This window comes from Puntigrus tetrazona, chromosome 4, assembly GCF_018831695.1.
Source record: "Puntigrus tetrazona isolate hp1 chromosome 4, ASM1883169v1, whole genome shotgun sequence".
NCBI lineage: Eukaryota > Metazoa > Chordata > Actinopteri > Cypriniformes > Cyprinidae > Puntigrus > Puntigrus tetrazona.
The window spans coordinates 5,588,827-5,601,191 of NC_056702.1; the positions used below are offsets into that span (position 1 = coordinate 5,588,827).

Genomic DNA, 12,365 nt, shown 5'->3' on the forward strand with positions numbered 1-12,365 from the left:
TAATTAATTTAATAATCACCACTACTTGAATGCTTATGATTATGTATTATGAAGAAGTATGATTTTTTATTCTCATTTTACAAAGCTAAAAGATTTACATTTCAAATAAATGCTGTTCTTTTGAACATTCTATTAACCATAAAAAACCCCAAAAATTCTAGTAATATTTTTAATGTTATAAAAAAAATATAAAAAATGTTTTCAACACACAGTAGTAGTAATAATAAATGTTTCACGAGCACCAAAATTATTAGCATATTATAGTAATGATTTTGAAGGATCATGTGCCAATAAAAACTAACGGCTGCTAAAAATTCAGCTTTGAAATACATTACATCGCATTAAGAAAATATTTAAAAATATTTAAAAATATCTTAAAATAGAAATAGAAAAATAAAATGCAATAACAAAATATTACTGTTATCACTGTATCTTTGATCAAAACAATGCAGCTTCAGTAAGCATAAGAGACTTTGTGGGAAAAAAAAAACATGTTTTTGCCAAACTTTTAAATGTTAGTGTAATCTCAGAACAAGAGTGAGTAAATAACTATTTTAATTTAACTGTTTAAGAAGAGTTTAAATCTGAAGGTTATTGAAAGCAAAACACTGTATGTCATAATCTGACATTAGCCATTAGCCACAAGGATTACTTGCTTGCATCATTTTTATAATCAGCTGACTGATGAAAGCAAAGAGGTCCACGAAACATCTATTGAAATACTTCAAGCACTTCTTTGTTTATGACTTCCATTTATCAATGCATTCCATTGTGTTTTTCTTCTCTGCTTTGCCGCATTTTCTCAGGATTGTATGTCTTTGTAAACTCATATACCTTCATAAAAGTAGCAACACTCCGCAGCTGATCTAATATTCATAAACAACCAATCACTGCGGCATGCAACACTGCAAACATCTCCAGGACTTGAAAGCCAAAAACATCCAGTTCTGGCTCAGACTTCGCGCCGCGTCCCATTCTGACGCCCTTTATAACGGATTGCCTTAATTCCGCAGAGGTGGGTGAGTTGGCCGTCGAACACGCTGGATTCTCATTTAGACGCATGCAGTGTGAATTTCAATGAGCTTCCATTATGCAGCTCTGGCCATAGGTGAGAGTGAATGAATGAGCACGCAGTCATCCATACCGTTCACCAGCAATGGAGAGTGATGGGGTTGGAGTTATGGTAGTAAATTACACACAGTTTTGCGGCCAAATACACCACCTCAGCTTTTATGCGCGCCAATAATAACACATCAGGGGTTCAGATCTGATAGATTGAGTTTCCGCAGTCAGAATGATGCATAAGGACATGGAAATAATGATATGTGGTGACAAATGTGTCAATGAGCTAATGAAAGCTGGGTTCCCTGTTGTGCTGCTTGTGAATGTGCTGTCAGTTTATATACTTCATATGCTGTGGAGTGGTTGGGTGTGCGTTACCTGTGTCCATGTGATGCTGCCAGGCTGTACGAGTTCATTTCACCAAGAGGACCAGAGGAAATGCCATTGCGGTAGGTGGTGCCAATCATAGGGTCTGCTCCTCTTTCCAGAAGCAGACTGACCAGCTCAAAGTTGCCTGTTGAAATACAAGACAGTTCATAATACATTAATTTGGTTTTATTCAAAGCGATGTAGTTAGACACCTACTGTGCTATTAATATCAGCAAAGAAGCACTGCTTTGTATAACTAGTAGCATACGTAAGATAAAAAAAGCGTAAAAGCAATGTAAAAAAAAAAATAATAATAATCTAATTATTAATACATAAAGTGGGAAACAAATTATTTATACAGTCAATTACATTCTCATAGTGTAAAATACAGTTCACAGTTTGATACTGTTAAATAAAAAAAAGAAAAAAATATGTTATTTTATTAAACCATGCCAATAATTCAAAAATAAATACAACTACATTAATGTGTGGAATATTCAGCTGTTTGTTTATAGCTTGAAAATCTAATCAACTCATAGTACTGGCAATAAATAAATAAATACATAAGGTGTTATTTTAGTCAAATGTGTTGATATTTGATAAGATTTAAAATATGAACAAATTCAGTTATTTTTACAAACCGCAGTCATATCAATAAATCAAAAATAAATGAAACTAAATTAGGTAAAACAATAAAAAAACGAAATAAATTAGGTGTGAGAAAATCAGTTATTTTAGTCAAACTTATTCAGTCAATCATGTGATTATAGTGTACAAAATAGTGTTTTGAAAATTATTTTATTCATTTATAACCATGTCATTTAACAAACAAAAATAAAAAAATTGTGAAAGTGTGAAAAAAGTCTGTTATTTTAGTCATGTAACCCTTTAACAACACATTGAGCTAGAAAATATTTGTCTAATGAATTCATTTTTTGTTAAGTCCCCCTCAAGCTACAATTCCCTCAGTCAAAATCAATACAGCATAAATTTAAAAGCTCTTTATCTCTTTTCTGTCATGGTTTGACCTTAAACAGGTCATAAAAATTAATATACACATTTTGTTAGCATATGAATCCTGAGAATCAAACCCATGATGTTTATGTTGCAGGTGCTTGTTATACCAGTTAAGCCACAGGAAAAAAGTATTTATCCATCTAGCAACCCGTCCCCAGATTGATTTGCTAATGTAAATTAGCAGGCTGTCCTGTGCACATCCACATCGAGTAATGAGGGGAAAGTGTTTCTACATTAGAAGGAAAACCTTAACGCTAACAGTGGGGGTAATTGACCCAGCATACAGCAAATGGGGCGTAATCAATGAGGCCTGATGAGTTTCGGATCCGATGAGGCTCAAACAATCCCATCCACAGCCATTTCTGCTGGGTCACAGGGGAACACAGGCATACGGTTAAACCCGTTTCTAGACATTTCGGCTCAATCGGTTTGGCTTGTGCTCCTTCATTCTCCTCCTGTGCAGGCGATGATACAATTTTTTTGCCCCCCATCCGTTTTTATCACCAAGAAGGTGTCCATTACCAGCTGACTGCAACCTGAATTACCCAAGTCTTCAAGAGTCGGATCGCTAAGTGGGTCAGACAGGTAATTTTCGGCATTATGCTGGAATACACTCAGCAAATGTAAATGAATATCACTCAGGTCAATTCATATTCATAGGACTGCCACAGCCGGGATTATGAAATCTCATTTGGCACTGGTTTCCATACATCATTCCACCATGTGGACTTGTCACATTCACACTGTAGATGTTAAAAGCAAAAAAAAAGCTGCTGTTGCTAAGGCTCATTAGCAAGTTTGCAAAGGGCTCTAGAGAGCGATGGAGCCCCATCAGTCTCTGAATAATACTATTACGGTTCTGGAGCCAGACTGGGGCACAAAAGTATAATGTCTTCAGTTTGTCAGTGCACAGTCTGCAAGGACCATTTTGCCGAAATTAGAGGAACAAAACGAACAGAATGTAACCATTTAAAAGCAAGGCCTGGATGGATCGTACAAAATCATTCAAAGGACGTTCAACTAAAAACATATTCACTCATTATGTTGTCAAAAATAGTGCACATTTGGACCTTAAAGTATTTGGAAAATGTTTTAAAAAGGTTTGTTTTGCACCACATTGGCTTTCTTTTGCATAGGCTAAAACAGTAGTATTTAGCATTTAGGGATGGATAAGGTACAAAGATGTCCAAAGATGAGGGTACTGCGCCAGGTAAAGGTACAGTCGTTGTATTTCTTTACACTGCAAGTCATAAAGATAATTTACAGTGACTCTATAAATTATTTGGACACTTCAGCCACAGCATAACGTCACTGCATTAGATATCAAACCATAAATATCAAACCAAGTGCATTTTTTTTAAACTGGCATACTCAGCAAAGTCAAAGTCAAAGTAAAAAAAAAAAAAACAAGTATATATATATATATATATATATATAGTAAAAAAAAAGTCCAACCATGGTTATGTTCATAAATCAATTAAAATCAACAACAAAAATAAAAATAAACAAATAAATAAATAAATAAAGTGTGAACCTTTTGTTACTTAAATTAAATCGGTCTTGTAAATCAATCAAAATAAACAAATTTATTGAATATGAAAATCGTATTGTAGTCTACCTTAATCATGCCAATGAATAAAACAAAAAAATAATGAAGTGTGAAAAAGTAATTTACAGTCATTCATGGTAAAGATTTTAGATTTTGTGAACTTAAAGGAGAACTGACTTTAGTATATCCAATAAAATAACTGTAGCTCCTTGTTTAGAGATGCCACTAGGTTCAATTTAATCAATTTAATTAAATGTAAATAAATGTGCACATTTTGTGTGTGGTTTCAGTGTCCGAACACATTTTGGGGTCACTGTACTGTCTTCATGAGATACTTTATGGTACCTGCTGCAGACGCCAACTGTAGAGGCGTCTCTGTGTAGTTCTCCGCGCCATCTTGAATCGCTCCCTCCACATTTGCTCCGGCATCCAACAGAAGCTGCTCAATAATGTGAAAAGTACAATCATTATAAAACACTTTTCAGAGGACTTTAATATCACCAAGACATCGGTAAATATAAATGCTGTAATTGCATTAAATTAGCCTGCACTTGTCATCACCTAGGCCACCTCCAACTAGCAAACATTTTTATGGTAATCTGGGCATAATTTCTTTCACTCTTGATGCTTTAAGTGCACGGTTTTGGTCTGTTTGTCTGGTTCAAAAAATGGGAAATTTCTCCTACAGAAAGAAGGATTTTGTTATATATTTCCTACTGTGGTGGATGTGTGCTTTAAGAAATATCACCTTGCCTTTCCATTTTCTAAATAAGTGGGCTTTAGTAGGTCATCGGATTTGCCACTTCTAGTATTTATAGTCAAAGTAAGACTTTATTCCACTTTTGAGGTAAGAATAGAGCGTGCAGTCAATAAACTGGCCTCATTCCTGATACCTATCTTTGCCCATCCAAGTTTATCTGAACCAGGGCAGCACCATCCAACCCAAAACTAACATCAAACTGTTTCATTATTATTATGATGACGGTGGCATCATAATAATAACTGAGGAAAGTGCAAAGGTGGAAGGCATCAAATCATTGACAGCGCCACTACCTGCACGACAGGGACGTGTCCGTGTAACACGGCGAATGTGAGTGGAGTCCCCTGCCTGGTGTCAGGATAAACTGAGGGGTGCTTGTGTAGTGAGCTGGGCACCTGGGAATCATATAGGTGAAGTTCAGGGAAAGAAAAATTCAGCCATCATATACCAGCACACTGAGCTCCGATTGCGGAAATTGCAGGAGTACGAGCAAGAAAAAAAGGGGAAGGAATGAGTGAATGAGTGAGCGGAAAGTTGGAAAGTTCTTCCGCCGTCTGGCTGTTTTGTTAATTCAAGCGAAGAGAAGAAGAAAGAGCCAGTTGCCGTTTTGTTCTCAAACCGCTTCTTTCCATCCAGCCCACGTTAATCTAGAGTTTACTTTCGTTCGCTCTCCTCTGGACAACTCCTACACGCCCTCCTCGCTTTACTCGAAATCCTGACCACGGTTTGGGATCTAGTTCACGGTTTTCATTGCGATAACGCGAAGACTGCAGGAAGAATAATTGGCAGCGAGTTCAAACGCTAGAGGTGTAAATGAGAAGTGACTCATGTACAAAGCACCAAAAAAGAGGGCTTGTCTTGCTTTAACGCTTACAGCTGTACTGCATGCAAAACTCAGCTCTCCTGTAATCAGTGCTAAATTATGCAGGCATCTGTTCGTGTCTTGGCAAACATGACCTTTCGGTACCCATTGATTCAGGTTAAACAATTGTTTACACAAAGAAACGTAACTGCGTATCTGCCCACTTGCTGATACTCTTCTTGAGCTTGAAGCAATTTGTACAACAAGGTAATATCAACGCATATGAATTTGGTGCTTTGTCTAAGTCAACGACTCCATACAATAAAAATGTCCTCTGAGGGTCAAACGAGGAAGACGACAAAAGGTTAAAGAGCACAAGATCACATCATGACATATACAAGAGTGAATTTCACAAAAAGCGATCAAGAACATAAGATTAAACTCTCATTTTTATACATTTAGTAAATAATATCAATTTGTATATGTATATAAGACTATTTTAAAATAATTTTCACATTTAAATTATATTACATATATATTTTTAATTTATACTTTTCTTTGAAATTGTCATAAGTGTAATGTAAAATATTCATATGATATAATTAACACAAACAAAAGTTTAATATTTAAAATACATTAATTTCATACAAAGTATGGTTCAGATCCATTAACTTATTATCGCTTGAGACTTGCTTATATAAAAACTGTAATTCAGCTTTATTTGGAATAATATTTCTTTTTAAATGTAATACATTTTAAAGTGTACCTTAAGTTAACATACAATTGTTCCTTTAGCACAATCAAATATACATCAGTATCTCTTTAGTTGGACTTCAGCATTGTTACCACACAAAGTGCATTAAGTGCAAAATGAACTGTCCCAATTTAGCAGACTTTAAGCATACTGGCGCGGTATCCTAAAAGTACAATTGCAGGGTATTTTTATTAAGTAGATCAATATGTATATGCATTTGTAGCATATTTAGCACAAAATAAAATTTTTCACTAGGGAAAGTACACAGTATTTATTCATTTCGGTGCTACTTTTTGTGCTGCCTTTAATATATGCAGATTGTAATCATTTTCTTAATTACTGTAATACAGTTAAAAAATAAACTAAATTACAGTAATTAGATACATTATTGAGAATAGTGAGGATTCTCATTCAGGCATGTTACGGCAATCAGAAAACTGTCATGAAATAATGTCACTATGCAAAAAAAATTAATGAGATAAAATAGGCTTCATTATCTTTAAGCAATATATAATTATGCATGGTAAAATAAGACTTGGATACTTTCTTGATCGGTTTTTTGGAAATTCACCCCTAAGGCAAATACATGAAACATGTAACTTTTAATATAAAATTATATTTTTTATTCTTGCAAATGCTGTTTAATCAGTTTGAATCCACTTTTGCTGTCATGTTTCATGTTTTCAACCACGGTGCTTCACAATCAGTGTATCTACTTTAGGCAATCAGTGCATTTTCCTACATTCTATATAAATAGTATTAAGAACATGGCATCTATAAAAATACATGAATTAATCTGGTAATCAATTGCATGTTAATCTCATTAAATATTCATGAGATCAATGAGAACCTAAGTAGACACACCTGCATACACATACTGTACGACAACTATTCAATTCTCCACTAGCTCATGCAAACAGAATCAGGAAGATGACAGAGAGATTTGTTAGTTATGCAGACAGGTTAGTTAGAATAATAGAGACAAAGCAACAACACGCTACAAGAAAGAAATGTCCACCAATAAAGACTGACCTCACTGTTGATGTCTGCTCCAGCGTCCAGCAGCATTTGCACCATGGCCTCATCCCCACGGACACACGCGTACATGAGAGGGGTCATGCCCTAAAAAGCAACCAAATACACTTACCACCTACAGTGCTTATGCTATACTGTTACTGCAGCACTAGTTAAGGGCTATTGAGCAAAACGTCTAAAAAAACAGTTTCTTAAACCCCTGAAGTGTCTATTTAAATGAACTGAGTGGAACACTAATCTTTATGGATGATGCTGAATTAATGCACTTTAAACAGAAAACAATTTATTCTATAGGCCATCAAAAGCGTCAGTGCACGAAAGTAAAAAGTCAGCAATTAACTAGCATTTCACTACTTTAGACAACTTATCCATTAATACATTTTCGGAGTAATGTTTTGATGATAAATGATAGTGCTGTCAAACGATTAATCGCAATAAAAAGTTTTTGTTTACAATGTGTGTAGGGTGTAGTATATTTATCATGTATATTGGTAGTTGACAAAAAACATTTTGACAGTGTATTATGGTGTGACATAGCAAAAATGTGTAAAAAGTATCTTCATTCTTAGGGTTTCAAATAGAATGAGAGTTTTTCTTTTTCTTCCGACACACTATATGACACATTTATATTTTAACTATCCATATATAAATACACAATCATGCATGTATATATTTAAGAAATATATGTTATGTTTCTTTATGAAATATATTTATGCATAATATAAATTATATTAATATGAATATCAATGTATTAAACGCATCCAAAGTAAATGTGTGTTCTGTGTATATTTATTATGTATAATAAAAATTGTGTGTGTATTTTTATATACATAATAAAACATAAAAAAACTGTTATTTTGGATGCAATTAATTGTGATTATTCATTTAACAGGACTAGAATATATACATGTAAATATTTATATACTGTATGTGTTTGTCTTTATATAAATACACACAGTGCACACACATATATTGTGTAAACAAAAACGTTTATTTTGGATGCGAATAATCATAATTAATCATTTGCCAGCACTATTATATACTGTTTAATAAAGTAATAAGGCGTGTGCTCCTCTACGTTATGAAGATTTTACCACAGGGTAAGGAGTTTATGCACTCTGCATCATGCTGTGCCTAAAAACTCACTATAAACACTCAAGAGCGTGCAGCTCTGCAAACAGATTTCACCATGAAGAAGGAGATTCATTTGTTATTTGAGACGTATTTTCCCTCAAGGCTCTTCTTGAAATAACGAGTACCATATTTGCCAGCGTGATTTCGGAGCAACTCTTCCAGAGTAAGATGGAGTTACTCTCAATGATTCCCAGCTGGACTCCAACAATTGTCTTTGTCATCACATTCCCCGCGTTTGTCTGGTTTTGCCTGTGTCGCTTCAATTTTACATGTTTGCTTAATCCACTTTGTCAGCGGCGGCATGTCGCCGTCATTCTTTGCATAAACTGGCTGCTGTATTCAAGACAGACTGCGACAATAACATGAACCCAGCACCGGATACGGATGACACTATTTGATTCATAATACCAAGTGTCACGACTGCTATCACATTAGATGCTTCCTACACAGATCGGCTCAGATTTGAAGCGTTTTTCCTTATTTAAAGGTCATGCAACTCTTTATTTATTTTCCTAGCCTCTAAATGTCTATGTGGGTCATCTTTCTTCACACGTATCATATTATAAGAAACCCACTAGGGCATTTTTCTTCTTCAAATGACATGCTGCGGAAATGTCATTGATGCTTGAGTGTTTAATGGTTTGAGGCAGATACCATACAGGCGAAGGAGCAAACAATGGAAGGCAGATGTGAGAAAAGTTACAGTTTACATTGCCATTTACATCAGAGAGTAATTACAGTGCAAGTGCTGACTAATACTAATGGATGTGTGATTATTTCATGACAATTATTTTGTGGAGCTGCTCATAATTACACTCTGTTATTATGTTGTTGGTGGTAATTAATTCTATTCAATTTAAAATGACTAACATGGCTACCATATCATAAAGTGTTAGTGCATGACCAAACAGAACTGAACAGACACAGTAGTATCTTTTGTCAAAATGCCAGTTTGATGGACAACCATTTTAGCAGTCAGAGATGTAGTATTCCCAATCTAAAAAAAAATTATAAGATTCGACTCTAGTAAAGTCAGGCCCGAATGTCACAGAAATGTGGGATTATATTTGTGTGTGTAAATATATCTGTGCCCACCTGTTCGCTCATACTGTTAATGCCATCTGGCCCGAGCAGGTTGACTGCTTGCTTGACCAGGTCAGTTCGTCCGCAGTTGAGCATCCGGAAGCCCAGGTCCTGCAGGAATTTGGCTTCTGTGGATGCAGCGTCCAGTTTCCGTGTGGCACAGAAGCAGTCGTCTGCTCTGTTGAATAAAAACACAGTCCGGACCCCAGTTACACACCTCTAAACAAGAAATGCTACTTTTTATTTGTTTTTCATTCAGTTGATAATTTAATTATTTTTATTATTATTATTTTATTTTCTAACTACATTTTTAAATCATATTCTGCCACACTAATTAGATCATTTTTAATATAATTTTAATAATAATAATTTTGGTTCTTTAACTTAATACAAAAATGATTACTAGGCTAATAAAATTGAAAATACAAATAAAATAATAAAAAAAAAATTAGTATAGCTAGCTTTTACTTTTAAAGATGGAAAGAAAAACCCTAGCGTGAAATGTTTTCTGTTTGCCAAGACATCCTGCATCTGCGAAAGTAGCATGCTCCAGAAAATAACTATGACCATGTAAAAAGCTATTTACACAGCACTTCAGAGCCTGTCACTAGGAAACTAATGCCACACAGGAAGATAAATACACTTAATTCATGAAGGTTGCAGTATGAGTACATGTTGTTTGTGTACTGTCCTTCAGCGAATGACTAACTGCTAATTAAGGTATTCTACGAGCATAACGTGCATGCCGACTGTGTGTTCATGCATATATGGAAGCGACTTTGCATCCCAAACATACTTGAGCTGCCGTGGCTCACAGTCCACCCCAGGTAACAGCAGTCGTGCTGCCTGTCGAACATCGTCGCTGTCCACAGAAAAGCTTCGGCGGTGCTCTGTATGGGCCACGGCCACCCGGATCCACTCCATCAGCGGAGGCAACACCAGAAACGGCCTGCAGAGACAGAGTTACCCAAGAAAAGTGCATTGAGCTATTGTTTTCATGACTTGTTTTTGCCCACAAAATTCATTTCTAGCATTTAAGCACTAAGCCTACGAATCAAAGGTTTTTAAGATCACAAGAAACTAATTCAGTCCAATGTATTCGAAAGCTTTGTCTGTTAGCATATGTCTGTTTCTTCTAATCACCTTCGCGATTTCCAATTTGAATGGACACATCTGTTTGCGTGCAGTTTTAGGATACTTTAGAGAAGTAATCATAAGCTCTCTGGCGGGATTTCAGTTGCTACTAATTACCAGCGCTAAGCTGCATCTAATTAGAGTGCCGAAATATAAAAGACCTGTTGCCATCCTGACAAGTTTTCAGTCAGAAAAAGAAAGTTGGAGATTCAGGCTGCTCATTACCAAGAAAACGCTCTCATTATAGATGAGATCTGGATGCAAAAATATCATTAAACAGCTGCACTAGTGCTACACTTTTTCAATGTGGCAACCACCAGTTTTATATATATATATATATAAGTTTCAAAACTGTTCTTTACAGGGCAAAAGTCGAGGAATTTGAGGAAGTTGACTCAACTACGGTAAGTCACGATGAAAGTGACCATGAAAGTCTTTATTTTGATTCAAGCATTTCTAAGCAGCAGTTTAAGTAACTCGGCATGCACTGTTTAACTACGTTTAGTGTTACGAGGTTGTTGTGGATCAACGTGCTAATAATGCCAGCAGCTAAATAATATGACAATATGAGAAGCATACACAGTTGTGTGAAATGGGCTCGGTTTATGGCTTTCAAGTTAGAAAAAAAATGACTTCACAGCTTTTGTCCTCCTACACTTGTTTTTGTGTCAAACTTGTTGCACACACCCCTCAGTGTGAAAAAGCATGCAGTGTGTAGGACAAAGCACGTAATCGTAATTTCCAAATGAAATAGAAAAAAGAAATTTGTCAGTGCACACACTTGGCTGTAGTGTAAATAAAAAGGAGCAGGGATCTGACCCTAGAAATAAGCCTTTCCAAAGCCTGTTCAAGGGAATAAAGCCGTCATGCTTCATCTTGAACCGTCTATCTTCATCTAATTGTGCTTCCTGTGACCTGCGTCTAACAGCTATCTTTGCACAGTCCACACTCTTCCTCCCCGGACACCTACCCACCGCGAGAAAGCCTGCCAGGAATCTGAGCTCCGCCAAAACAAACCGCAAACCCTTCTCTGTTTCTCTTCTGCCTGAATAACGTGCTTCTCTTTTCCCCTCCCTTCGAAGAAATGTTTGGAGGAAAAGGACGTGGTTCTCATTCCAGTCTGGAGTTTGAAAGTGAAGCCACATCTGGCTGGAAAATAGAGACGGTTTTTATTGCACTGTAGATTTCGTCAACTTTGTGTTGCCGAGAGGAAGGGAGTTGCCCTGTCAAGAGTCTCTTAAAAAATCTCAAGTTCAAGTCTTAAAAAACATTTTAATAAGATAAATTCCACTGTTTTATGGAAATAATTTGCCTGTCACTGTGCTCTTAACTAAGGATAAATACAATAAAAAGATCACGTCAAACATCTCAGCAGACATCTCACATTTCAATAACAAAACCTATACGTGAAGTTATTATAGTTATATTTTACAATCAGAATATTTATAGTAGTTTTATTATATTTCCATGATAACATTTATTATATCTAATATATTTTATTAAACATTATTATAATTTATTATAATAATAAAATTGTATATGTATAAAACTTAACATATTATATTAAAGATGTTATTTGTCAGGAAGTCATTAAAAGACCATACACACATAATAGTGTATTTTTATTTTATATAACATTTATTAAATCTCATATAATATTTTTTTT

General features: G+C 35.4%; 1 protein-coding gene across 3 annotated transcripts in view; it reads right to left on the reverse strand.

Annotated features, from left to right (window-relative positions):
- Positions 1–12,365, reverse strand: part of btbd11a (BTB (POZ) domain containing 11a) — a 130,518-nt gene that overhangs the window by 8,325 nt on the left and 109,828 nt on the right. For 2 of the 3 annotated variants that reach the window (XM_043236302.1, XM_043236300.1), the window contains 6 exons: positions 10,362–10,514; positions 9,578–9,743; positions 7,346–7,435; positions 5,051–5,152; positions 4,343–4,436; positions 1,441–1,576 (listed from right to left, as the gene is read on the reverse strand). In XM_043236302.1, coding sequence (XP_043092237.1) covers positions 1,441–1,576; positions 4,343–4,436; positions 5,051–5,152; positions 7,346–7,435; positions 9,578–9,743; positions 10,362–10,514 — 741 coding nt within the window. The remainder of the gene's footprint in view (positions 1–1,440; positions 1,577–4,342; positions 4,437–5,050; positions 5,153–7,345; positions 7,436–9,577; positions 9,744–10,361; positions 10,515–12,365) is intronic. The other variant, XM_043236301.1, reaches the window with a different exon arrangement.